The sequence below is a fragment of the Haemorhous mexicanus genome, chromosome 6 (assembly GCF_027477595.1).
Source record: "Haemorhous mexicanus isolate bHaeMex1 chromosome 6, bHaeMex1.pri, whole genome shotgun sequence".
Lineage (NCBI taxonomy): Eukaryota > Metazoa > Chordata > Aves > Passeriformes > Fringillidae > Haemorhous > Haemorhous mexicanus.
The window spans coordinates 13,562,586-13,586,846 of NC_082346.1; the positions used below are offsets into that span (position 1 = coordinate 13,562,586).

Sequence of the window (24,261 nt, forward strand, 5' to 3'; positions counted from 1 at the left end):
AAGGAACCATTCAAAGACACTCAGACATCCTTGAGAAAAAAGCCCAGGCACCAAGAGAGGAAAGAAAGGAGACACAAAACAAAACAAAAAAAAAAAGGTGTGGGGGAAGACACACAATGCAATATCAAAACTGAAAAGAAATCAGATTTCCTCACAAGTTTCAAGTAGGATTGAACTGACACTGGTTAATTTATTTTCATGGTACCAAACAGCAGAATTACTTCATTTTGCCCTCAACTGACTTTGTGTGTGTGTGTCCCCAGCCCTCACCTCCAACAGGCAACCAGCAGTTAACAAAAATAGACTTTTGCATTGTTCTGTGGGTATTCTGAAAGAATTTCCTGTGCCAAGACCTTCTGATGGTTTCTTCAGAACAGCTTAGGAAAGCCTGCCAAGAAATCCTTTTTTTCTCTCCTCACCAAGAAATCAAAGATGAAAAAATTTCTCTTGTCAGGTAAAAGTCAATTTTAAAGAGCTCTCTAGGTAAACTCTGCTGTGACCAGGTACCTCTGGTACCTCCAATTCCAAAGAAATGCAGTTTTCAAAGGCATTCCTAAACTGATAATTCACTGGAAACCTGAAGAAAGGAGTTTGCTAAGAATACAAAGGCCAGCATGATTTCTGGAGTCTGAGTAGAGGTAAATAAGTTGTCAGTCATGCAGCCTGCTAAGCAGAACAAGAAGGGACAGCCCTCAGGAGCTCTTCCACACCTCTTTGCCCTGCTGAAGTGGGGCACTTGAGAAGCCAAAATACCCTGATCCAGACCCCCTTGTTTGAATACAGAGGTGGTGCCCAGCAGAGCTGTACTTCCTACAGCATAACTGGAAATGCTTTTCTGTAGTTTCAAAGCCTGAAGAGCTGTAAACAGAACTGAGAGCATGATGCAGCTATTTTGTGAACTAACAAGCAGCTGGTACTACTGTAATAAAGGCAATATTTCAAGTCAGAGCCCACTTCTTTCACTTTCTAAAAGCAAGCTCTCCCAAGAAGCAACTCATTCACGATACTGCTACAATTACAACAATCTGAATAGCAGCACAATTTCTTTTATAAAAATAAGCTCATATTAAAGAACCCTCACAGATAATTTACCTAATTTCCTCCTGCTCATCATTCAAAAGGATAAAGAAATTTGAGCATGAATTGAACATTTTCTAACTAAAGCAAAAAAACCAGCCTACTTTAAAACATTGGTTCTCTGTGGTTCTTACCTGCTTGAGTACATCTAGAATGAGCTCATTAAAGACCTCATTGATTGCCATGGACACTGTCTGCCTGTCCATTCCTTTACTGAACTGCCCGCTGCCGATGAGGTCGATCAGCTCCCACGCAGAGAGCCCCTCTCGACTGGTGTCGAGAGCAATCTTGTAATGGTCAAACTGCTCCTGCTGCCAGCCTGCTCCCATTGCTTCTGTGATTTTTTTCAGTAAATATTCAATCTGTGCAGAAACACAAGCAGAAATCCATCATTTGCAGCAGGCATGGAAATCAAGGGTTTGAGAGCTGTAAAGGAAGCTTCTCCAGAGACTCCCACTGCAGTGAGTTTCCTATGCTCACATGTAGGCCCCTAAACGTAGGTGGTTCAATTAATAAAGGTTTTAAGCTCCTGTCTCAGCTGAACTCTTCACTGCCAAGCCCATCCCTCAGCTACTCTCTTCACATGAAAACAAAGAATTGAACCTGACAGCCTCATTTAATATTTCAGATTCCTACAGAACACATGGGACCTTCCCTGCAATGGCTTCCAAACTATGAATGACTGAAGCGTGAGAAAACAAGAAGTTTCAGAAAGTATTTTGTAAGCAAAAAGCAAACAAATAACAAAAAATATAAGAGAAGAGGTTGTTTGGACTAGAAGTGAAATGAAAAACGACCAAGGTGTGATCTACACCTGACCCCTCTTCTCTAGCTCTGAAGCACTCCACCCCTGGACACAATCCTGACAGTTGTATCAAACGAAATAAAAGAACAAATCTTTCACATCTGCTTTTGTTTCCCAAATAAATTCTCCTTGCCCTTTCATCTTTCATCACTCTGCAAGCATTACCATGTGCAGGACAGTAACACCAGTAACACTAGTCAAAATCAAACAGAAGAATGAAAAAGAAGCAAAGAAGGCCGGGGCTCTTTAGTCTGTTTTTTTATGTTGGTTTTAAACTCAATGTTCACTTGCAGTATTTTAAAGTAAACCCATCTACAGTATGAACATCTGCAGTATTTTAAAGTAAACTCAGCTTTGAGGACATGCAAAATGCTTTTAAATGACTCTATAAATGAAATAATAGGTGAGGGCCCTCCTGCTACAGCTCAGAGTCACCTTTCAGCTGGTCTAATAGGCTTTTGAGTCTCTATGCAAGAGATTTGGGAGAACAAAGAAATTGAGAAGTGTTTCTGTCCCGCACACATTTCACCACAAGGACTCCCAGGCCTCAATATATTGTGGCTGCTGTTTCTCCCTCCTATAACAGGCACAGCAACATCCCTCCCTTTCCCCCATGTCTATGGACAGGAAACACAAGTGTGCAGTAGCACAGTAAATCCCAAATCCACCCTGCAGATTTTTCTACTATTTCAGCTTCCTGAAATAGTAGAAAAATCCTTTTCCTGCTATTTCAGCTCAGTGACTCTTGGTGTCACAGCCCCTACTCCAGGGCACCTGGGTAATGCTGCAGCAAAAGGAGAAGCTGCAAAGCTGCTGCAGCACCAGGAGGAAAGTTCCTGCTCCACTGAATGAGCTGGAAGTGCACACACCTCCAAGTTGTGCCTGTCACATCCTCCTCAAGTCTCTCTCAGGAGAAGACAGCCCAGCCAGGCACAGAATATGCCTCCAGAAATTGTAGAGAGCATTGTTTTTCATGTCAGCTTTACCAAGGAAGACACCTCAGTAAGTTTTAGCTCCTTGTGCAGTTCTTACTAGCCAAGATATGGTAACAGAGGCCTCTGCAGAAGTGGCATTCAAATTCACAGTCTTTAAAATAAGCTTTGCTGATTTTCACTCTCCAAAATCCCTAAGTTAAAAAGACAATTCAAGGCTTTGAAGCATTGACTACCATAAATCCTCAGTATTCAGTTACTGGCAGGAAGCAGCTTACTTCCTACTCCAGACATGTTGTATTGAAAAAAAACCAACCCAAAAAAAAGCCTTCACAGAGTGCAAGAACATGAGCACTGAAAAGCTGTTTCAAACCTCCTAAAACCCTGATTTTTTTACCCATGTTCAAAACACATTCTGTCACTCTGCTCATTCCCTTTGAACAGTATCAGTTCAGAACTGTGACCCTGGATTTTAACTGGAAGGAAAGCTAAAATAACTCAGACTTAATTAGGTAGATAATATATCTGCCAAAATACTACAAAGTAATAGTAATTAAAAAAAATTTTAAAATATGAGCTTTAAGTATAAAATTCATTGTTCCAGAATTTCACAACCTCTTATACTGCTTGAGGCAAGGCAACTTAAGGCATCAAGCTCTAAAATTCCTTTGGTTAATTATCTAAAAGTACCAGGTCCCACTTGCAGACAATGGAACACACACACACAAAGAACACACCAGAATCAATTTTTTCCCATTTTTGCTCAAGCCATATAAATAAAATGTGGATCAAACTAATGGTCTGGAAATGATGCAATGCAAAACTCTTGGCTAGTACATGTTATCATAGAATACACTAAAAATAAGTCAACACATTGTTTCTTTTAGTGTCATTTGTACGCATTTTATCTTTTTTTGGTTCATAGATTAGATTTAACCATTTAAGTCTGTCAACCCCCATCTACGAGTCACTTACATGACTACAAATATCCTACAACCTCCCTCGAGTACTAAAGTACATAAAATACTCATTATTTTGAACTACATTAACTCTTCTTAACTGAAAAATGACCTGTGCATGTTACAATTCAATTCTAAAACTAAAAAAAAAAAAAAAAAAAAAAAAAAAAAAGGTTTATCTTGAATTCAGTCACAAACAGGGCTAATCAAAGTTGCCAGAGAAAGTTTATCTGATCTATCTGCTCAACAGCAACAGTGACTTTTGCACAGTATGAACATGGAAGTATGAGGTAAATACAAAGAAATAAGTTGCACCAGTATGAAAGCAAACAGCAACCACCCATGAGGTGCTCAAATGAGGAACCCCTGAGAGCAAATGACATTTCCCCTCCTCCACAGGGACATGTCAACCCAGAAAATAACTGACAAATTAAGTCTCCTGTCTCAAATATAAACTACTCTCGTGGCTAAAAAGCAAAAGTGAAGCGACATTTGCTGCTATTTTAACAGGACTTTGCTTTCAGGTCAAAAGTATGCAAAACACAGGTGCAAAAATACCAGGCAGTTGTTAACACTATGTACACCAGTAGGGACCCAGTGGCTCTACCAAAACCAACTTCCACCTCAAACTTTTCAGGCAGAATTTTACCAAAAGAAAGCAAAAATAATAACAAAGAACAGAGCTCTAACACGAGTCTGTTTGGGAGCTTCTTTCAGAGGGCACTTTCTTTTCCCCATGTCTCAGTGTCTATTTGTTTTCCTCTTCCAGGTATTCCTGCTTCCATGGGGAATGAAGCATCATAGATTTTTCACAAATATTTCTGATACACGAGTGGGTCTCTTAGAATGAGAAAAATAATGCCAAGGAGGCCCTCATGGCCAGCAGAGCACAGCAGACAAGGCTATTCTGGCTCACACTATTCAAATAAGGTTTGTGACATTAACAGAGCAGATGTCAAAAGTCTACTCACATTGTCTAAAATTCTGTGGGAGTGAATGTTACTGGGCCACAGCCATGAAAGCAGTCATATCCCCTCTCACAGTCATCATCAACTCCTTTCCTTCATCCCATCAGAACATCACTTAATTTTAAGTCAAATATTTGCTTCTTCCTTTCCACCAGCAAAACCATGTTCATTATCCAGTGTAAGCCACTACCTTGCTTCTTTTTTTTCAAAATTAAATCAGTGTTAAGTGAAGTATAGTAAAGGTCAATTCAAGAAACAAGCTGCTGTGTGCAGGAGGTTGTTTCTTCCTGCAGCAGCCAAGGGAGAAGGCAGTGAAATGGGAAGAACTGATGCAAATCTTCCTAACCAAGTGACTAAAAATCTTCCTAACCACTGTGATCAACTTTTAGAGATCATGAGTCAATTAAAACTCCACACAAGCAGCTTTCATTATCTGTGTATCAGTTTCAATGTAATTTCTGAAGGGCCAAGGGTCAATTCCCAGTATTTCATTCACTGTTCCAGTTTCTGGTACTAGAATGCAGAACAAGGAAGTGAATATGGTCATAAAAAACACACTCCAGAAGAATCACCACTGGATCAGATTCTCACCTACCCAGGCTAAGAAAACATCACCTCATTTTGACAGGCACAAAAAGCCACACAAGGCTTATTCCTCTTAGGAGGACTAGAAATGCCATCTGTTAATAAATTTGAAGACGAGAGGACAAGTGAAAAATGACTGTACAAATATTTCCTTGTGAAGCCAAAAGTAGCATATATGTTTGGTTTATTTGAAACAAACTGTGAACACTGGATTACAACACTGAGTATGCAGCTTGCAGTGTGTGTATCTCTGAGTTTCACCACGAAGAATGGCCCAGAAACACAACTAACCACACACCACAGCTCTCAGGTGATAAAGCATTCCCAAGGCTGCAGTCACATGTCCAGAAATAAGAATGGGGAAGTGCTTGAAAACCTTTTTATAAAACAGAAAATGCCTGAATAAAAAAATACCAAGACACAAAAATGAAACTGTAACAACTAAGAGGTGACTCGTAAGGAAAGCTCACAACAAATAGTAATATTTCTCCTCTTATGAAGTCAGTTCTCTCCACCTTTTTTCCTTCATTTTATCCCTCTCATGGAAGAGGTAATGCCTGCAAGAGCTGAAGGAAACATACACTTGGATGTCTGCATCTCAGATGATCTAATGGAAAATCTGGCTGTGGGGAGGGGAAGGAGCTCCCAGCCAGTCCCTGCTTTTTGCCTTGGCACACAAGCACCTTTGTAAAATAGACATTCATGGATCTCTGTTCCTTCCCAGCTCTTCCAAGTGCTCTCAGCTGCCCACCAGTAGGCAGCAGAAGGAACACTGGAGTGCAAGGAACACTGGAGTGCAAGGCCATTCCCACCTGTGCCCAGTGCTCCCTGTAACCATCTGTCTCTGTGTCTGTGTCTCCTGTCTCTGTGTCACTTGACTTCTCCCCCTAACACAGAGGGATCCTCTCAAGCTTGAAGTCACATTCCAAAACTGCACACCCCAATCCTTTCCCCACACTGGATTTTACAAACCTTATCTCCCTCGAGTGCAGGGCTGGCATCCCTCCTTCCAGGGCAGGTGAGGAGCACAGGCCAGCCATTCCCTCTGGCTTTCAGCCTGGCCTCTGCTGAACAAGCAACTTCTGGCCCTTGCATCACCTCTCCACGGCTTTCAGATTCTCTCCTGGTAACTCCTTTCCTCACTCTGCTCTTCCTAAAGCTCTTCTCAGCCTGCATCTCTGAATCCTTTCCACAGCAGCCTCTTTTCCCTTCTCTGGATAAACTGCAGCCATTTGCTGCCCACTGAAGCCTTGGGCAGGGAATCAAAACTTACACTTTGCAGCTTGGGGTACCAGCCCTGCCACATTCAGCTGCCTAAAAGGAAAGGCCCAGCACAGCAGCACCAGTGCAAAAGTACATGACATGGGCAAGAAGGAAAGACAGCAGCTTCAATATTTAGTCAGCACAGTGCAAATAAAGTGAAACTGCACTCAAGCAGTAGGCTTTTCCAGATATGAGATATGAAATCTATGAAATGACTGCAGAAATCACTTATCTCATTTTAAAATTGCAAAAAGAAAAAAAAAAAAAAAAGGAGGAAATTCAGACTCCCAAGCATGTCTCAAAGAGCAGCTGCTCCAAGGAGAAAGAAAAGGCATCCTTACAACCACATGAAGTGGTGTTAATGCACTCAATGGAGACCAAAGAAGTCTTGTAATTTTCAAGATAGGATGCAAAAATCTTCAAGGGATCACCCTTCCAAACTGAAAGCATGTGGCAAGTTTCTCAGTTACTTATAAAGTGGAAAAGAAACAAACAAACATAAAACAAAACAAAAGCCAACAAGTGGAAGGGAGGGAGGAGGGCAAACAGCTGGATCCCACACAAACTGCTGGATCTCTGAGCCAGAAGCTGCAGTAGATGGTGTGTTGCAATATTCTCAGCAGTCGGGCAGGGCAGGAGAGCCTGCTCCCTGGGTGGGAAGTATAGTCACACATGAGAGGTTTACACTGCTCTCAGCAAAACATCCACAGCACAAACAACAGGGCTTCCACCCCCCTTCTCCTCTCCTTCACTTTGTAAAAATCCCCTCACTGTACACATGACCTTCAAGGCACCTTTGTAAAAAAGGCAGATACAAAACATCTGAGAAAAGGCAAAACTGGCTGAAACTGAGACTTTGCATTTTTACTTAGGGAATTTTGTGCAGAGAGTAGATGAGTAAATGGGAAATTTTCCAGAAGCACAGAGAACCTGATGCAGGAGCAGTGCAAAGCAGAAAGGAGTGTGTTCAAAAGACAGCATTCCTGCAGTGGCTGATTACATTACCTGTGTGGTCTGAGGGAAGGTGGAGTGAATACAGGCATTGTGTATGATAAGAACAGAGCAGCCTTTCTTTGTCAGTCAGGCTCTGTAAGCTTTCTTTAAACAAATTGCACAATTTAAATCTTGCTGTAATCAAGGAGATGCAGACACAGATCCACAATCAGAATTTTTTAAATAATCCAAGTAGAAGAGCACTCCAGGTTAACCTGGACATTAAGGATGGGAAGGAAAGCAAACAACAGCACATACAAAATCTGGAAATTCTCAGCTCAGAGCTGACTCTGCAGCACATCTGCCAACACTCAGATTACCTGGCAGCAGCCACAGAAGGCAGCAGCAGTCTGGGGCTTCCTTGGTGGAGAAGGAGTGGGAAGCAACACCCCAGAGCTGGCAGGGGTGAAGCTTTTAACCATGCCAGCAATTCAGGAGATGTGAAATGTCTGCCCACAGGTAAGCCAGGCTGCACAGCAAGGAAGACACTGACAAACCAGAGGTGTGGATCTGAGTCCCAGTTTTGGCATTTTTTAGTGGCTCTGATCTACCAAGCCAAATATAGCACCACAAAGAAAGGAGCTGTCTCAGCTTTTATAACCATGATCCCTGTTTCCCAGAACCAACAGAACCAAATGGGACAGCAAGCAAGACTGTCTCATTTCTCATGGGAATACAGCATGCCAGGTAGGGCCCTGGCATGGGCCAGTCTGGCAAAATCAGAAATGGGCAGAGTGAAAGTGTCCTGCTAAAAAGTGAGTGAGAAAGCAAAACTGAAGAGTTTATTTTGATAGGAGAGCTATCTGTACTTGAGGGTCTGGCACAACATCTTGGAGTCCAACAGTTATGTTGTGAGTGGCATGTTAATCAGACTGTTTTGATCCCTGGCTGTTCAACAATCTGCAAATACTTATTATTCCATCCTCCAGTGCTGAACTGCAAACCCCTGAGATTTGCATACACAGTTTTGCAAGGGGTTATTTATGCCAATAGTTCTGATCTTTCTGCTTCTTTCTCCCCCATCCCAAAGGGAAGAATAGTGGAGATACCAAAATCTTGCTTTAGGGTTAAAATACCTATTTGAGTGCTGCCAATACTTGGTCATGAACTGTAAGTATAAAGAGATCTCTCTGGTATTATTCCTTCAGATATTTCAAGCAAGAGTGTTCAGGGGCTGGCTGGTTTTGACCAGAAACAGACATCACCAGAAAATTTTGTATTGTCCTTTCCATCAGGAGGGTGACATGAGACTGAAGACTCATCTTGCAAGTCACAATAACACAGAACATGAGGGCATTTTTTTTCAGAATCACATGGACCTTGTAAAATTGTAACCACCTATAAACAAGTGCAGTTATTAAAGATCACATCCATGCACGTCCTGTTTATCCTGTTAAGTCCAGGCTGCTTAAATGACAGACACACAGAGTTATCAATATCTCAAGTATCCTGTGGAAATCCCCATATATCCACCCTGGAAGACAGAAATGCACCTGAAGCCTTACAATACCAAAAGAGGGGAATAAAATTTTTCAATTAAACAATATTTCCTCTTAAATCTCTAGAGAGTATCACACTTAACACAATTCAACTGAGACATTAGGCAAACTGGTGTTAAAGAGCTTAAGTTTTTGTTTCTTACCTCCTCAGGTACAATGACTAAAGGGTATTTGTCCTCTGACAAGAAGTTAAAAATAACCCACACTTTAAATGCATCTTCATCACTAATCAGCAAAGGACTTTTAGAGAGGTTCTTTTTAGCACAGAGAGTCCAGCACATCCTGTTGAATTCAACTTTGTCAAAGTTCCCTTGAACCTAAAGAGAAGACAGTGAAGAACAACAAATTGATATGCACAGAACAGCAGATAATGGCACAGAACAGCAGACAATGTTTGTCAGGTTTCATCATAGAAAAAGCAGCAAGAAAATTGCAGTTTGCACAAAACACCAAGGCCCAAAAGGAGCACTGTAACAACCTAGTCTGACTTCCTGCATGGGGTAAAATAAGGAATTCCTCCCAGCAAAACTGACATCCAACCTCCAATTTCTGGTTGAGTTAATTACACTCTGACTCTATGGAAAGGAGGCTACAGTGCATTCTGTGTTTCCTCTAGCACACCAGCTTCCAAACCATCTCCAGCACCCAGTTCCAGCTGCCCTCCTATTGCACTGACTTACTGAGATTTTATATAGCAAATTTGGAAACCAGCACAGCCAAATCCACATGTGGATATGCTAAAAGCAATATTGGAGCAACAACTGGGAAGGACCCTTTGCAGGATTTTTACTTCACTTTACTCAAACTAACTCTTGAAGAGTATTCATAAACACAGAATATTTTTTTCCTCAAATGCTAATCCACTTAAAATCTTTGCTTTTTCCCAGGCTTGCAAACCTTCACCTCATTGATACAAAAATTCCTCTTGCTTTCATTATCTTTTATCATACCTAGCAGCTGCATCTACAGATCTGTGAATTATTTATACAGGCAAGAGCTCTAATTTACTGTTTTGTTTTCAAGCCCTTGTTAAGTTATACATTAAACCTATTTATTATCTCCCCATAACTTAGCAGTGCTATTTCTTTACCAAAATGTTACTGATTAAGGCATGCTTGGCACTGTAATGATGGCCCTTTGAGATTTTGGAAAACACATCTAAGGAACAGGTTCTTGTACCTCTTGTGGCAGAGAGACCAGTAATGGTCAGAGATTTTTTTAAAGATAAGCCAAACCAGAGATTCTCAGGTACTTGAAGAACACCAATGCAAACTGTCTGGTTTCCTCCCCAGTCTGATACACAGTCAAATATAGTGACCACACCACACTGGCTCAGTCAGTGGCAGACATGGGAAGTTGATGAACTGATGTGGGTGGAGGGGAAAAAAGAAAAAAAAATAAATACAGAAATAAACAAGAAACCAACCTGATGACAAGAACAGTCTCCAGGCATAAGAGTGAGACTATCAACAAAAACCACAGACTTTGCATGCTGGCAGAGACCACCAACCTGAGTGGAGATGCAAGAGGCTACAGCTGTCCTTTGAATGAGGAGGCAGCTGTAGGAGCCAGAGCTGCTCCAGCCACAAGTTCAGCATCTGTCTTGTTTGCACAAGAAACACAGATCTTGAATGAAACACCAGCTGAATGAACAAACACTCTCTGGACAAAGGGCTAGAAGTCAGGATTCCTTCTCTGTTCTATGCACCAGCACTTCACTCCTTGGCTACTCTTGCCTGTGCTTTTTTCTGTCTCCTCTCCACCCTGCCCAATGAACAAGGGCTTCTTTTCTAAAAGTGCTTTTCCCACCCTGACAGTGAGCAGTTCCACCTTGGAAATGTCTTGGTGGTGCATGGGTTCTGCTATCACAGCAAAGCAGACTGCAGCCCCTCAGACACTCCTGTCAAACCCAGGTCACCTGCAGCACATCCTTGCCACCAGGACTGTGCACCAGTTGAGCAGGAGGTTTCAGACCCATCTTACCACAGGGGAAGAGGTCCCACAGTGCCAGCAATCCCACTTTAGACATGCAAGCCCTTCTTTCAGAATCCAAATTTGCTTCTGAAATGGACTTTGTGGGGCCCACGTGTCATCCAGAACAGAGACACTGTTTAGGAATTATTCAGGACAAAAATTACATCAGCACACAAGCCCTGGCTCTCCAAAATAACAGATCCAAAAATACAGCAAGCATTGGTAGTGTAACTTCCATTCATGAAGTTGCCTGGAAGATGAGATAGCCTGAGGTTTGAACAATGTCTCCCCTCACCAGGACTGTTCCCTGCTCTGAATAAGGCCTGCTGTAAAATACCACCACTGCCATCACTGAAAGGGAAACATTTCCAATTGGTATTTAAAGATATACATTGCTAAAAAAAGATCAGGCTAAAATATGGTTAAGGAACCAAGTAAAACAAATTATGAACACACTATACTGGCAAATACAGCTCCCTCCTGAAAGAGACATTTACAGAACAAGACAGATTGTGTTGCAGATGCAAGAAAATTCTAGATATATCTATCTGCGGAGTAACAAGATGCATAACACTGGAAATCATCAATCAGACAATACTAATTACTCCAATCATTTACTGAAATTACCTATGTGAATAAAGGAAATTAGTTGTAGTAAATGCTCCTCACTTAACTATCTTGTCGTTCTTCACAATTGTCCCTTTCTTGATGATTCCTTGGTTCTATAAAAGGAAGCTTTATTGCAGGGTAACTCAGCACCAAAAAAAATATTAAAAGTTACAACTGCATTTAAGAGTACAACACAAGTTCTTCCCAAAGGTTACAAAGGCCTCTCAATAAAATTCTAAGTCACAGCTATATAATTATCTTAAAAGAAATTTAAGAAATCATCCATAAGATATTTTAAGACATTCATAAATATTTTAAGATCAAAAAACCTTTCTTGAGCCAGTGGCTCTTGCTTGAATCAATTAATTCACTGTAAGATGCATGACTGGAAATTGAGATAACTTCCTGTGTATGTGGGGTATAAAGCATCACTCCCTTTTTAGTAGTTTTGCTTACTAGAATATACTAACAGCAATTTTTCTACAATCACCCCACCTAAAATAACAGATTACGCCTTGGAAAAATAAAGAAGGAGTTTCTTGTTTGCTTTTTCTGTTTGTTTGTTTTAAACAAAGGAGACACGCAATGAATCAGTGACTTCATCCCACTGCATGTTGTCTTTTGGCACTGATGTAAACTCATCTCTAAAAGAAGTCACAGACAAGATTTTTCCTGTCCAAAAAGACAGCCTTCTGTGCAAACAGCTTCACTAATTTTCTTATTTACAAGCATTTAGTCAAGATCAAATAACATCAAGTTATAGATAATTTAATCCTGCTCCTTAACACTTTCATCTTTTAAGATTAACTGATGATATGAATATAATCAGGCAATCACTGGAAGCCAAATCAGTATATGAATAAAACAAAACAAGAAATTATACACAGTCATGCTCTTCCCTTTCATACCTACTTACTTACATAGCCAGGTCTGTCATTTTAATATAAAAGTGTTACTTAAATGCCATTTTGCTCCTCATTTCCATAACTATTCTCCCTAGAAACACCCTTAAACAATAAAGCATTTTTATATTTGAAAAAGCCATACATATCTCTTTTGGGTTTTCTTTAGTTAATGGCTTGCCACTGTCTACAAAGAGTATTAACCCACTGTGGTTCAGCCTCTCCCACTGTAATCCTTTGGTCAAAATAAATTAAGGCCTTTTCTTTTTTCCCAGAATTTGGGAAAAAATACTGCTTGGTCTCCACAGGATCTCAGACAGCCAAGATGAAGCAGAAATGCTATCACAACTCCTTAGGGACAAAGCAGGATTCTTCAGCATCAAACAACCAAGACATTAAAGAGTTACCTTTACATGTATTAAAGGCCAACAACTCCCACACAACAAACAGGACTCTTGGCTTGTCTCTCATACTCTTTGGGTGGGAGAGAAACACAGACTAGAGAGGCAGAGAAGCTGATAAACTAGATATAAGCTGATAAGCTAGATAGAAGCTGCCAGACTACATTATATATATCATATTTTCCACCACTATTAAATGAAGGAGCAGAAATCAGCAAATGGGGCTGAGGAGTTTGCATCATCTGCAGTTGCTGCACTGGACTTCTAAGCACTATGTCAGTTCAGGAATTCTTCACCTAACAAAAGAGAGCAAACAGCTCTGCAGCCACAACATCAAAGTTGGAGGGTTTCTGAGGCTCAAGTGTACAAGAAATCAGTGGTGTTGAAGCTGATGTTCCCAGCATCACGTGAGCTGCTTTTGTTACCCAGCCCAGTATGTGACCAGAAGACAGAAAAGAAGCAGGAAGATCATTGTTTGGGGAATCCTAACTTTCCAACTCAGTGACCACCTATTCTACAACTTGATGGAGTAGAGAGGGAGAGCCCTGCTGGCTTTCCAGAGTTTCTCCTGAAACAAGGCACAACAGAAGACTGAATAATGCTCAGTCATGAAAGGAAAGAACCTGCAAGACAGAACTTCACAACACACCCTAATGTCACCCACTGTAACCTTCTGAAGGGATCTACTCATTAAAGTACTTTGTGACAAACAGTGAAGATATTTTTACCCTTTCTGTTTGCAAAGGAGTCTGTGACAATATTCTGTTCCGGCTGCAGTATGAAGTGGGACAACCTACAGCTCCCAGACACTTACAGATAAATTCAGGCTGAGGTGCTTTATTGTCACAGCACATATTGCAGTTGAGATGGCCACAATACCCAGAGTATCACCAGGCAATTTCAGAAGGCTGCAAGCCTCTGCCCTTCTTGTTCCTCAGCCCAACCTTTCACACCCCTCATGCTCATGCACTGCACCTGTGTGCCCTCTGTTCCCTTTGGTGACAGCTCAGTAACACCTCAGCACTCCATGGCTCATCACCCTCAACACTGCTCACCTGCTTTGCACAGCTGTAGCACACTGGGGATGGGGCTCAGCCACAGCCCAATTCCCACCAACTGTGTGCCTACTCTTTATTGATATGAGCACAGTTCTGCATGAGCACAGCTTAGGCAAGGGCCAGATGGAACAGGAAATACAAGATGCAGAAAGCAGTGCACCCTGCCATTTTTAGGCACAAGCTCTCCAGAGTAGCCATGCTGTGAGGACCCCACAGACACACTCCCAACCAGCCTCCTGCAGGCACCAGTTACCACAAAGACACTCTAACAACAAAAGCTGATACAAGAAAGCACGAGAATTCAAAACTTACCTTTTCTAAGATGAACTTGTTTAGATAAGGCATGTAGCCCTGATTGGAAACTGGTCCTTCGTCATCATCCCTAAAGTGCTCTTCCAAGGCCACTGGATCATGGGGAACGTTTAACACTGTGCACAAGTTGTGAGAAAGGACCTAAGGACAGAAGAGAAACCAGTGACACTGCTGTCAGTCAGCCTTAATGGCGTGTTCCCTCCTGAGCAGACCTGTGACTCCAAAACCATGTGCAAAGCAACGCTTTGATGTCACCACAAGTTCTGCCCCACAAAGGTTTGTAAAACATAAGTAAAAAATCCTCACTCGATGGTTTCAGAGAGTTGATTGTTACAGAAGCAATGTGAGCACAGAGAGGTCCAGCCCTAGAGAGCTACAAATGCAGCTACACAAGCTCCCCTTTGTACATATATCCCCACGCAGCTGAAAACCAGGAGAGGCATGCAGGAACACCAGAATAATATTTGCAGAGTGAAGTCAGATAGCTATCAAAACAACCACAAACACCTAGCCTTTGAAACTATAAATATTTATATCTTGTGAAAATGAGTAAGAAAGAAAACAAGTCAATATGTAGCTTTAGTTTACAAAGAAAAGTCTCTTCAGATTAAAGCATTAACTATGGATTTCTCTTATTGCTTGCTTTTGGGCTGCTTCTCAACATTGATCCCATGGTTCAGCTGCAAAGAAAAGTAATGTTACAGAAAGAGGAAGGGTTTAGGTGTGCTTCTCAAATTTTTATTTTAAAAAGCTATTTGCATGAAGTATGTCACGAACTTGACAACCACTAACACTCATGTCTGTTCTTGAGAAATGACCTTCAAGAAGAGACTACACACTTGACTAATTTTAAGGAAGTACTGAATTACTAAAAACAAACTAGCCAGCACATCTCAGGTTCTTCAGCCTGAGCTGAGCTTTGCAAGCACAGACCAACACCTCAGTACCAACGGGAAGGCAGAGCCTGGGCAGGAGCCACTCCTGGGCCACCAGCACTTCCCAAAGAACAGCAAAGCACCATCCCTCCCCCTGGCTGTTCACACTGTCTGGGGTCAGGTCAGACCTGTAACAGGCTTCCCACATCACCCCTTGGCATGACACAGAGCTGAGCCTCTGAAAATCAGGCACCATCAACATGAGCCGGGTTAAGGATTTAGTATTACACGCCCTGCCATGGTCTGCATGGAAAAAAATGTTAAAAAAGCAAAAAATACAACTACAAAAAATTACACAAAGGTAAAACAGATCACATCTTTTCAAGAGGTATGCTGCCACTGCTATTATTTTTTTTTACTCAACAACTACATGGGACAAAGTGCAACTGAATTTTGTGGGTTTTATATAGAATTTTAAAAAACAGACCAAAATGATGCAAAGAGAAAACAGTAAAAAAAAAACCAATGTGCAGAAAACTTACAAAAAACTTATAAAAGAACAAATGTGCAGAAAACATGTCTATTCAGGTGAGAAGACGTAAAAGATGGCCAAAGATGAAGTAGTTGTAAAAGAAGAAGTGAAAGTCTGAAGTTGTCAAAGCCTAGGAAATCAAACCAAAGCTACACACTTAAAATGTCTCGGCTTTCCCCCACCCACCTACCCCCAAGAAAAAAGAAAATGTACATTCACTATTCTGATGCATGGTAAGGAGACAGCAGAATCTCTGTGTTAGTTAGCAGAAAATATTACAAAGATAGCCCGAGATGTATATTCAGTTCAGAGGAGAATTCCTCTCTACACACCTCCAAAGTTAAAACTGCTTTCAGAAAAGGAGACGTTTCCATGAGAAATACATATTTTCACAGGTGTATTCTAACATTAAGGCATTAGAGCTAACAAGGTCTAGAAATTTATAAAGAGTTAAACAACAGCATCAGCCATAGCACAACAAAAGCTGCACTTCCCAAAGCAGCAAAAGAGCATTTAGCTTTCACAGCACTCTTATCAACAGTATATTTCACTTCAATCCATCCTTGTCTCTGACCAGATCAAGTATTTGAGTCCATGTGATTTACATATGGGGCTGGGGGAATGCACTATCATGTGTGCTTCCCCTTCTATTTAAGGCTTCTGCTGTTATTTATAGAAGCTTGAGGGATTCTTGAATTTCTGAGAGAGAGAGATGATTACTGTTTTCCAACCACACTGGAGCTGCTAATACTATAACTAAAAAAATACTCAGCTAATAAAAGTACTCTGAAAGCATGACTGATTTCAGCTTACTACCAAAGTAAATTAAAAAATCTTGATAAAATGCTTTCTTATCATGTGCTTTCTACATATTTATCTTCTTTTTTTGGTGTTCTTGCTGTGCTTGGGCTGTCAGAAACCTAGGTGCTTTCCACATCAAGTGACCAACTTACCAGGAAAGAATTCCACTTTCAATGATTTTCTAAGATCTGCCTTATCTGCCATCTCTCTGGTGCCCAGGGCTCTCTTTTCATAACTCAGGAAATTCCTCAGTGCCTACTAAAATTGCTGTTCTCTAACACGGCCAAGCGCCAGCTGAATTCTTCACGTGCAGGGTAAGCCAGAAAAATTCTGCCCTGAGGTCTTGTTTGGTTTGGTTTTGTTCTCTCAAATCACATTATCTGGACCTGAAGATACTCTATGTTAATTAACCATTTAAAAAAACCCCAACCAGTAGCTGAGCACCAGACTAATTGGGGTACAAAAGAATCACCCTGCCTTGCAGAAGCTACATCAACCATGAGGAAGTTTTGCAGCAGTCAGGATTATTCCCCCAGCACCCACAGGGTTGCTAGGCAGCTTTCTCCTTCTGCATTTATCATGCTCTGGATGCCACACTGAACAATGTACCTTCGTGCCAAAGCCAACTCCTGCCCCAGCCCACAGACTCATCTCTGCTGCAGCACATGGGCACAGTGGGGGAACCCAGACTGGGGTCTGAGACAGCACAGGCAGCCTGCAGGGGGTTCGTGACACCAGTGCACTCCAGCTACAACAACTCCTTCACTTTCAAGGAAAAGGTTTAAGAAAGATGCCTAGTGGCATCCCATCTTTCCCTGGGAACACTGAAGGTGTTCTGTTCCAAATACAAATAAATACAAGCAAGCTGAATGCCAAAGGTCATCAGAGACTTTGGATTTACTTTATTATGCCCTGTTTCATGCTGCTTTACCTCCAGGTCTACTCTGCTAGAGCTGCTCCTCTCTTGAGTTCCCATTTGCCAAAACTTTCAGCACGTGTTGAATTGTTACCATCTGAGTAGTTTCATTTAACCATGTCCCATAAAAGTGATCTGCATTTCTACAGGGAGAAGGAGAAATGCTAGACTACTTACTGCTCAGTGACAAAAATTTGGCCCAGATGACAGTGGGAGCCTTACCAGGGCAGACTAATCCTGCAGCAGCCATTGTCAGCTTCTTGGTAGTTTTCTCTTTTTCTTTTCCATCTTTCAGGGGGGTCCACCCACTCCCCGTCTCTTTTTCAGACTTTAAAATGTTGGCATCCCAGATCCCGACAGCTCCATTCAGTGGCTTTGTGTGAATTCATTCCAAGACATTCTTGGCTCATCTCTCCCCAACATCCATGTCAGCAGCCAGCCAGCCAAAATAAGGCTACTCACAAGCACTTTCCCTTTTCCTTTTATGACCAGTGCTAAAAGCACCAGGTCTTTCCATCCAGGGTACACCATAAACACACCACATCCTGCATCATCACACCCCCAAGGCTCAGCTTCCTTATCCACTCAGGTAGCCCATACCCCATCTGGAGCCTCATTATTCAACATCAGGGTTTCTGCAGCAGCCTCTATCCCAGCTGGATGAGTGTATTCCAGCCCAGGTTCCTGACACTTGTGCCCTTTATCCACATCAGCTCCCGCTCCTTCATTCTCTCCTTTCATCCCTGGGCACTTGCATACCCCTCATCACCATTTTCAATAACCTCATCCTTCCTTTTGCCTTCATTATCTGCACAATCCCCCTTGGCCTCCAGTCACATCCTGGTGTCAGCCTGCATCTGGCCCAAGTAGCCAAGGGAATTGCCTTTCTGTCCTGGGGCTCCCAGCCCTTAGGGAGAGCTCCTTGTAAACATACTCCATGTACTGCAACTTTCTTCTACATCTTCCCTGACAAAAGAGAATCACAGAATCCATTAGGCTGAAAAAGACCTCTGAGATCATCAAGTCCACCCTATGACAGAACCCCACCATGTCAACCAGACCATGGCACTGAGTGCCACTCTTTAAACACCTCCAGAGACTCCACCACCTCCCTGGGCAGCCCATTCCAATACCTTATCAGCCCCTCTGTGGAAAGAGTCTTCCTAATGTCCCACCTGAACCTCCTTAAGGTTGCAGCTTAAGTTTTTGTCCTCTTGCTGGTTGCCTGGAAGAAAAGACCAATCTCCACCTGGCTACAAGCTCTCTACAGGCAGCTGTGGAGTGGAAAGGTCACCCTGAGCCTCCTTTTCTCCAGGCTAAACATGCCCAGCTCCCTCAGCTGCTCCTCACAGGACTTGTGCTCCAGACACTTCACCACCTTTGCTACCCCTCTCTGGACTTGCTCCAGCACCTCAATGTCCTTCCTAAACTGAGGGGCCCAGAACTGGGCACAGCACTTGAGGTGTGGCCTCACCATGCCCGGTACAGGGGACAAACCTTGCCCTGCTCCTGCTGGCCACACTGTTGCTGATGCAGGCCAGGATACCAGTGGCTGTCTTGGCCACCTGGGCACAGGCTGGCTCAAGGTTAAACAGGCTGCTGATCCCCTGGGAGCTGCTTCTCTCAAGCACAGCCTCATGGCCCTGTCATTTCCTCATGCTCCCTGTCTTAGATTACAGGCTGCCTGGGCTTTCCTGGCACAAGAGCATCCCTCCCTCACACCTCAACATCAGCACTGCCCATGGCTACCCTAACACACAGACTCTGAGCCCTGCTGACAGCCCCAGAGCAGGACCCTGTCCCTGAGTCACAGTGACTAATTTCCTACTGCCCTGCACTGCTGCACAAAGCCGATTGTCCGACGGGGTCCTGCCCACTCGGCCAGGCTCCCACCCTGCCCCTGCCTCACTGCATTGTTCAAGGTCTTCCTCTGTGGTCAGACCACCCCTCTCAGCCCTGATTACACCATTCTTCCTCTTCCCTCACGCCACCAACTTCTCATCATCTAGGGGAAAAGCAAAGCAAAGGCGAGAGGTTGTAACAAGCCTGTAACGCTCCAGAAATGAGAACAGACCAGTATGAATTTTCTAAGCTTGACAAGTGTTTTGGTCACTCAAAGTTAAAATACAGGCCTGAGTGGGACAGTATTTTCACATGTGGCTCACCATCCACATTCTGCAGATAGCATCCAGGAGTCCAAGACTTTAAAAATACACCCCAATGCAGCATGGAAAACAAGAACACCCAAATAAATCCACTGCCTAAGCAGAGACAGGTCACAAAGCAACAAGTGGAAGATCTTCCAGAGAGGGTGCAAAAACTAATTGGTGGATTTTTCCAAGATCCAATCATACACCCACAAACTACAAGCAATTTTGCTGGCTGTCAAGTGGAACTATATTTAAAATTACAGTGTTTCTAGGTCCAGATGAAAAGTGGATTTAACGCTGATATTTTAGAGAAACTTCTAAAACAAGTTAATTTTAAAATTGCAGATTGTAAGAAAGATTAAATTGGATCTAAGTGTAGGAAAGGAAGCAATTTGGATGTAGCTCGTGCTGGAATCACAGCAGCAGCTGGAACTGTGTACACAGAACTTACACCTGAGCCTTGCTGTATCAGTGTTTGAACGTGCCAAAAAACACACTGGCAGAATAACGACTGTGTCCAGCTTAAAAGCTGTAACTTAAGAACAGAACACACAAATGTTTCTGCTGATGTAGAAAAAAAGACTAAGAGCTGCAGCCAGCATACCAGTAGAACTTATGAAGACTACCAGTTGAAAAAAAAAGAAAAACCCAAACAAACAAACAAAAAAATCAGTGCATACTGGAAGAAGACAATATTCAAAATTACACCAAGGACTGATTTGACTGTCTCCTCTCAGCAGCTCAGAACATATACAAAAGATACAAATGGATAAAAGACATCTCATTACATCCTTACTATTCCAAGCAAGCCCCATTTTTGCCCTCAAGCATTTGCTGTTTCTTCAGACTACAAAACAGACCAAACTGACTCACCTCAATCCATCTGCTCTAGATCTACTGAGAACGTGTGATGCAAACCCTTTGCAGTAGGGCCTCAACTACAGAACACACACGCACATTTATTTTTCTCATAGTATTTAAAGTTAATTATTTATTTTTATGGAAGGATGAAAGGTCACTTCTAGGCAGAGTAACTAAAAATCACTTCCTTTAACAACCAAATGTATTATCCTTAGGAAATTCCCTGCAAAGTGATGGCACCATCTCACACTGGATTACACAAACCAGAGACACGTGGCCAGTGGGTTTTCTTACTGAGAAGGGAAGAGTTCAGCAGGTTACAACACTGCCATTCTCGCAAAACAAAAAGGTTTTTCTAATTTTTTCAAAACAGCCATTCCACTCAATTATAAAGCATATTTTTCTACTGTCATAGATCTCTACTAACCCGGTGGTCTCCAAGCATCATCACTACATTTTACAGGAGTGCTGTATCTTCCTCACAATGATGAGAATCACTTCATTGGGAAATATCTTCTAAGGACAACATAGTCCTATCTCTATCACACAGGAACTTCTCTTTTGCTGTCCTGCCTGCCCTTTTTGACCCATGTGGAGCTACTGCCACCCTGCACACCTTTTCTCCCCAGCAGGACCATCAGTTTTACAACACATTCAGCATTTGCCACAAAAAGTCTATAACAGAACACCCTCTACTCCCTCCTGAAAACCAACTCTTGGTGGCCACAGGAGAAGGTGGAAACCTCATTTCAGACTTGTTTCTGCACTCTCAGATCTGACACTTCCTCCCAGGAGCCTTTCTGCCACAGACAGAACTGCACAAACACACAAAGCCCAGCATTTTTTGATGACACTGTACCAGCCCACCAGCACACTGGAAGCTTTTTCAGCCATTTCATTCAGGCCAGCACCTGTGGACCACGGGAGGTTTTGCACTGGCCTGCATGACAACACATCTGCAGACACCCTCAGGTGTCTGGAGTGCATGGAGCACACCAGGAGTGGTGGGCAGCATGACAGGAAAACAGGATTCCTATAAAAAGCAGGACGATAAAAACAACAAAAAAAAAAGCTTCTCTGCAACCTGCTTCAGTTCGTTCTGCAAGGCTGGAACACAAAGACTCACTTTCATTGACAGCCCCTGTGAAAAACCCAGGACCTGCACACATTTTCAGCTCGAGTTCACAGCCAGGTCTGGCGTCTGGCCCGAATCCTGCCCCGCAGTCACTTCTGGCCCAGCCCGGCTCTATCTCACAGCCCCATCACCCCAGCAGAAGAAAAGGAGAAGAGGAACCGGCTGCTTGCAGCTGCCAGCTCCAGACCCTCATTACATAAAGCTAAAAATAAAGTCCACGAGCGACCAGCCACGCTTCTAAACAGCACCCAGAGCACGGCCACTGTCGCTGGTGGAGTTAATCCCACAAAAGGCGCAAACCTCGGCTGATTGCTGCTGCCCACGCAGCCCCAGCGCCGGGCACAAGGACCCACAGTCTCGAACGTCAACAGGTGTTGCGTTCTTATTCAAAATATTTATTTAGCCAGATTCCTGCTATTATTCCCTGGCCAAGACGGTCCCATAAAGCAGGGCCAAGATGGGACTGGATTCAGCGAGCTGCCTGAGAGCTCTTTTAAGAGCACAAACACTACTTCAGCGTATAAGCTAAGGAAAGAATGGCACAGTTGGAGCCTCTTGACTAATTCTCCTGTTTATGTCCAAATAAGAGAGCTCTGTGGAACCTCTCTCCCCTTGGCAAGCCGTGAATTTCACTTGGACGCAGCCAGCCCCTAAAGATGGGACCTTGTGGCTACCCCACAAAAGATTTTGGCCAGAAAGGGTAGCAAGGACATGTGGTTGAAAGCGGACCAGAAGCACAACAAGGGTTTGTGCGCTGACATCTCGGGGAGGACGGAGCGGAATGAAAATCAGCCTGCCCGGGCTCTAGGACGGCTCCGCGCCAGCCCCCGGCGGGACGGAGGTGGCCGGGGCCCGCAGGGACAGCGATGCCGTGGGACGAACGGCGAGGAGAACGCGATTTTCAGCGCCCAGGAGAGCCCCGAGAGCGAGCGCCGTGTGCGCCCAGAAGCGGCCGCCGCAGGCAGGTCCCAGCCCGCGCCCCGCGCCCGCGGCGTCAGCGCTCGGCGGCGACCGACCCCCCGCACCCCACCGGGCTGGCCGCCCCCCGCTTGCCTTGAGCTGGGACTTGGAGACCTTCCCGCTGCGGTCGAGGTCGAGGGCGGTGAAGGCGTGCCAGATGGACTTGAGCAGCTCCTCCTTGAGCCCCACCATGGCCGGCCCGCTCCCGGCCCGCGCCCGCCGCCGCCGCTGTGCCCCGGCCTGCGCCGGCCCTGGGGGCGCGGCCGGCCCGGCCCGGCCCCGCTGGCACCGCCCCGGCAGCCGCGTCCCGTCCCGTCCCGCCCCGGCGGAGCCCGGGGGGGGCGGCCCGCGCCCCTCAGCGCCCCTCAGCGCCCCTCAGCGCCCCTCAGCCCTGCGCCTCAGCGCCTCGTCCTCCGGCCCGCCAGGCTTCCTCTGCCGCCGCAGGTCTGCCTTTTATTCTTACCAGGAAATGCACTCGGTTAAATGGCCAAGTGCTCGATCCTGTGCCTTTCAGTTAATTTCTGATAGCTCAGTGTAACGTGGGTGAATAAATTAACATTGGTCGCTTTGGTGTTCTTCAGCACGGTTAAAACACTGTTCAGGGTTTTCGCCTCAGGGGAGATAGTAAATAAAACAATAAAAAATTGTCATTGTGACGTGCTACTGGAAAGATAAAATAAGCATTACGTGGTAATGCAGGAGCCTGATACTGTTCTGTCTTTCCAAATAATTCTCCCCTAGAAAATTGTGGGGTTTTGTAGAACAGGAAGACAGCTGAGTCTGTGAATGGAATTTATGAAAGTCTCAGGTGCAATGCTCCCAGCAGGATGTACCTCACAGTAAGGAGAGCAGCTTTCCTCTTGGAATTTTTCTGCCCCACAAACAGCTTGGAAGGAAGGCTGCACACAGCTGGAGAGAGTGCAGTGCAATCCCAGTGCAGGGGGAGAGCTAAAAACCTCCCGCTCCACTGCCTCCAGAGAAGGCAGACAAAACATGACCAAGAGGAAGGAGTTCTGTTGTTGGAAGTCTTTTTGAGAGTTGTTGTGTGTTTGGGGTAGGTTTTTTGTGTTAAAGTCTTCTTTCATACTTATGGGACTTAGCTCTGGTGAGGACAGCAGCTATGCAAGGACTTCAACAGAGATTATTAAAATAAATTTATGCATAATTTCTTCTGCATGTTGTAGGAAAAGCAAATTATTATTTATTATGTATGTGCTGTGATCTCAATGGTCTTTTTTCCATGTATGGAGTCCCTACAGTTTTGGCTAAGTGCTGTGTTAGTTGGTCTGCTTAGCCAAAAATACCTTTTCAGACAGGCTTTGGGGACAGAAATGGAATGGCCTTTTTGTACATCTTGGTGGATGTCTTCAGCATTTCAGTCTGAAGAGCAAATACCATAAATCGTGTCAGCAACACAGCCAGGATCCAAACCCCAAATGCACTGCAGCCCTCGGCCCAAAGAGGAGCCACGCATGGAGAGCATCTCTGTGAGCTTACTTTGCAGAAAAGGACAACGGGGGAGAAGAAGTGAGGGATGGTGGGCATGGTCTTAGAAGGTACAAATTCTCTAACACTTACTGACTGACAGAGGATGAGAAATAGGACTTCTGCATGCACTATTTCCTGCAATTGATAGAAAAGTTCACACTTTTCTGTCTCTCTGTGACCCACATACATTGCTCTGAACATGAGAC

The 24,261-nt window shown here is 43.8% G+C and overlaps 1 protein-coding gene across 4 annotated transcripts in view; it reads right to left on the reverse strand.

Annotated features, from left to right (window-relative positions):
* The window catches only part of SWAP70 (switching B cell complex subunit SWAP70), a 35,598-nt gene extending 12,780 nt beyond the window's left edge, over window positions 1–22,818 (reverse strand). Inside the window, exons 1-4 of one of the 4 annotated variants that reach the window (XM_059848855.1) lie at window positions 22,661–22,818; window positions 14,338–14,478; window positions 9,225–9,398; window positions 1,212–1,439 (exon numbers count right to left, since the gene is read on the reverse strand). In XM_059848855.1, coding sequence (XP_059704838.1) covers window positions 1,212–1,439; window positions 9,225–9,398; window positions 14,338–14,478; window positions 22,661–22,759 — 642 coding nt within the window. In that variant the 5' untranslated portion in view covers window positions 22,760–22,818. Of the gene's footprint in view, window positions 1–1,211; window positions 1,440–9,224; window positions 9,399–14,337; window positions 14,479–14,643; window positions 14,663–22,660 lie in introns of those variants that run through there. The other 3 variants (XM_059848857.1, XM_059848856.1, XM_059848858.1) reach the window with 3 other exon arrangements.
* Window positions 22,819–24,261: the final 1,443 nt, after the last annotated feature.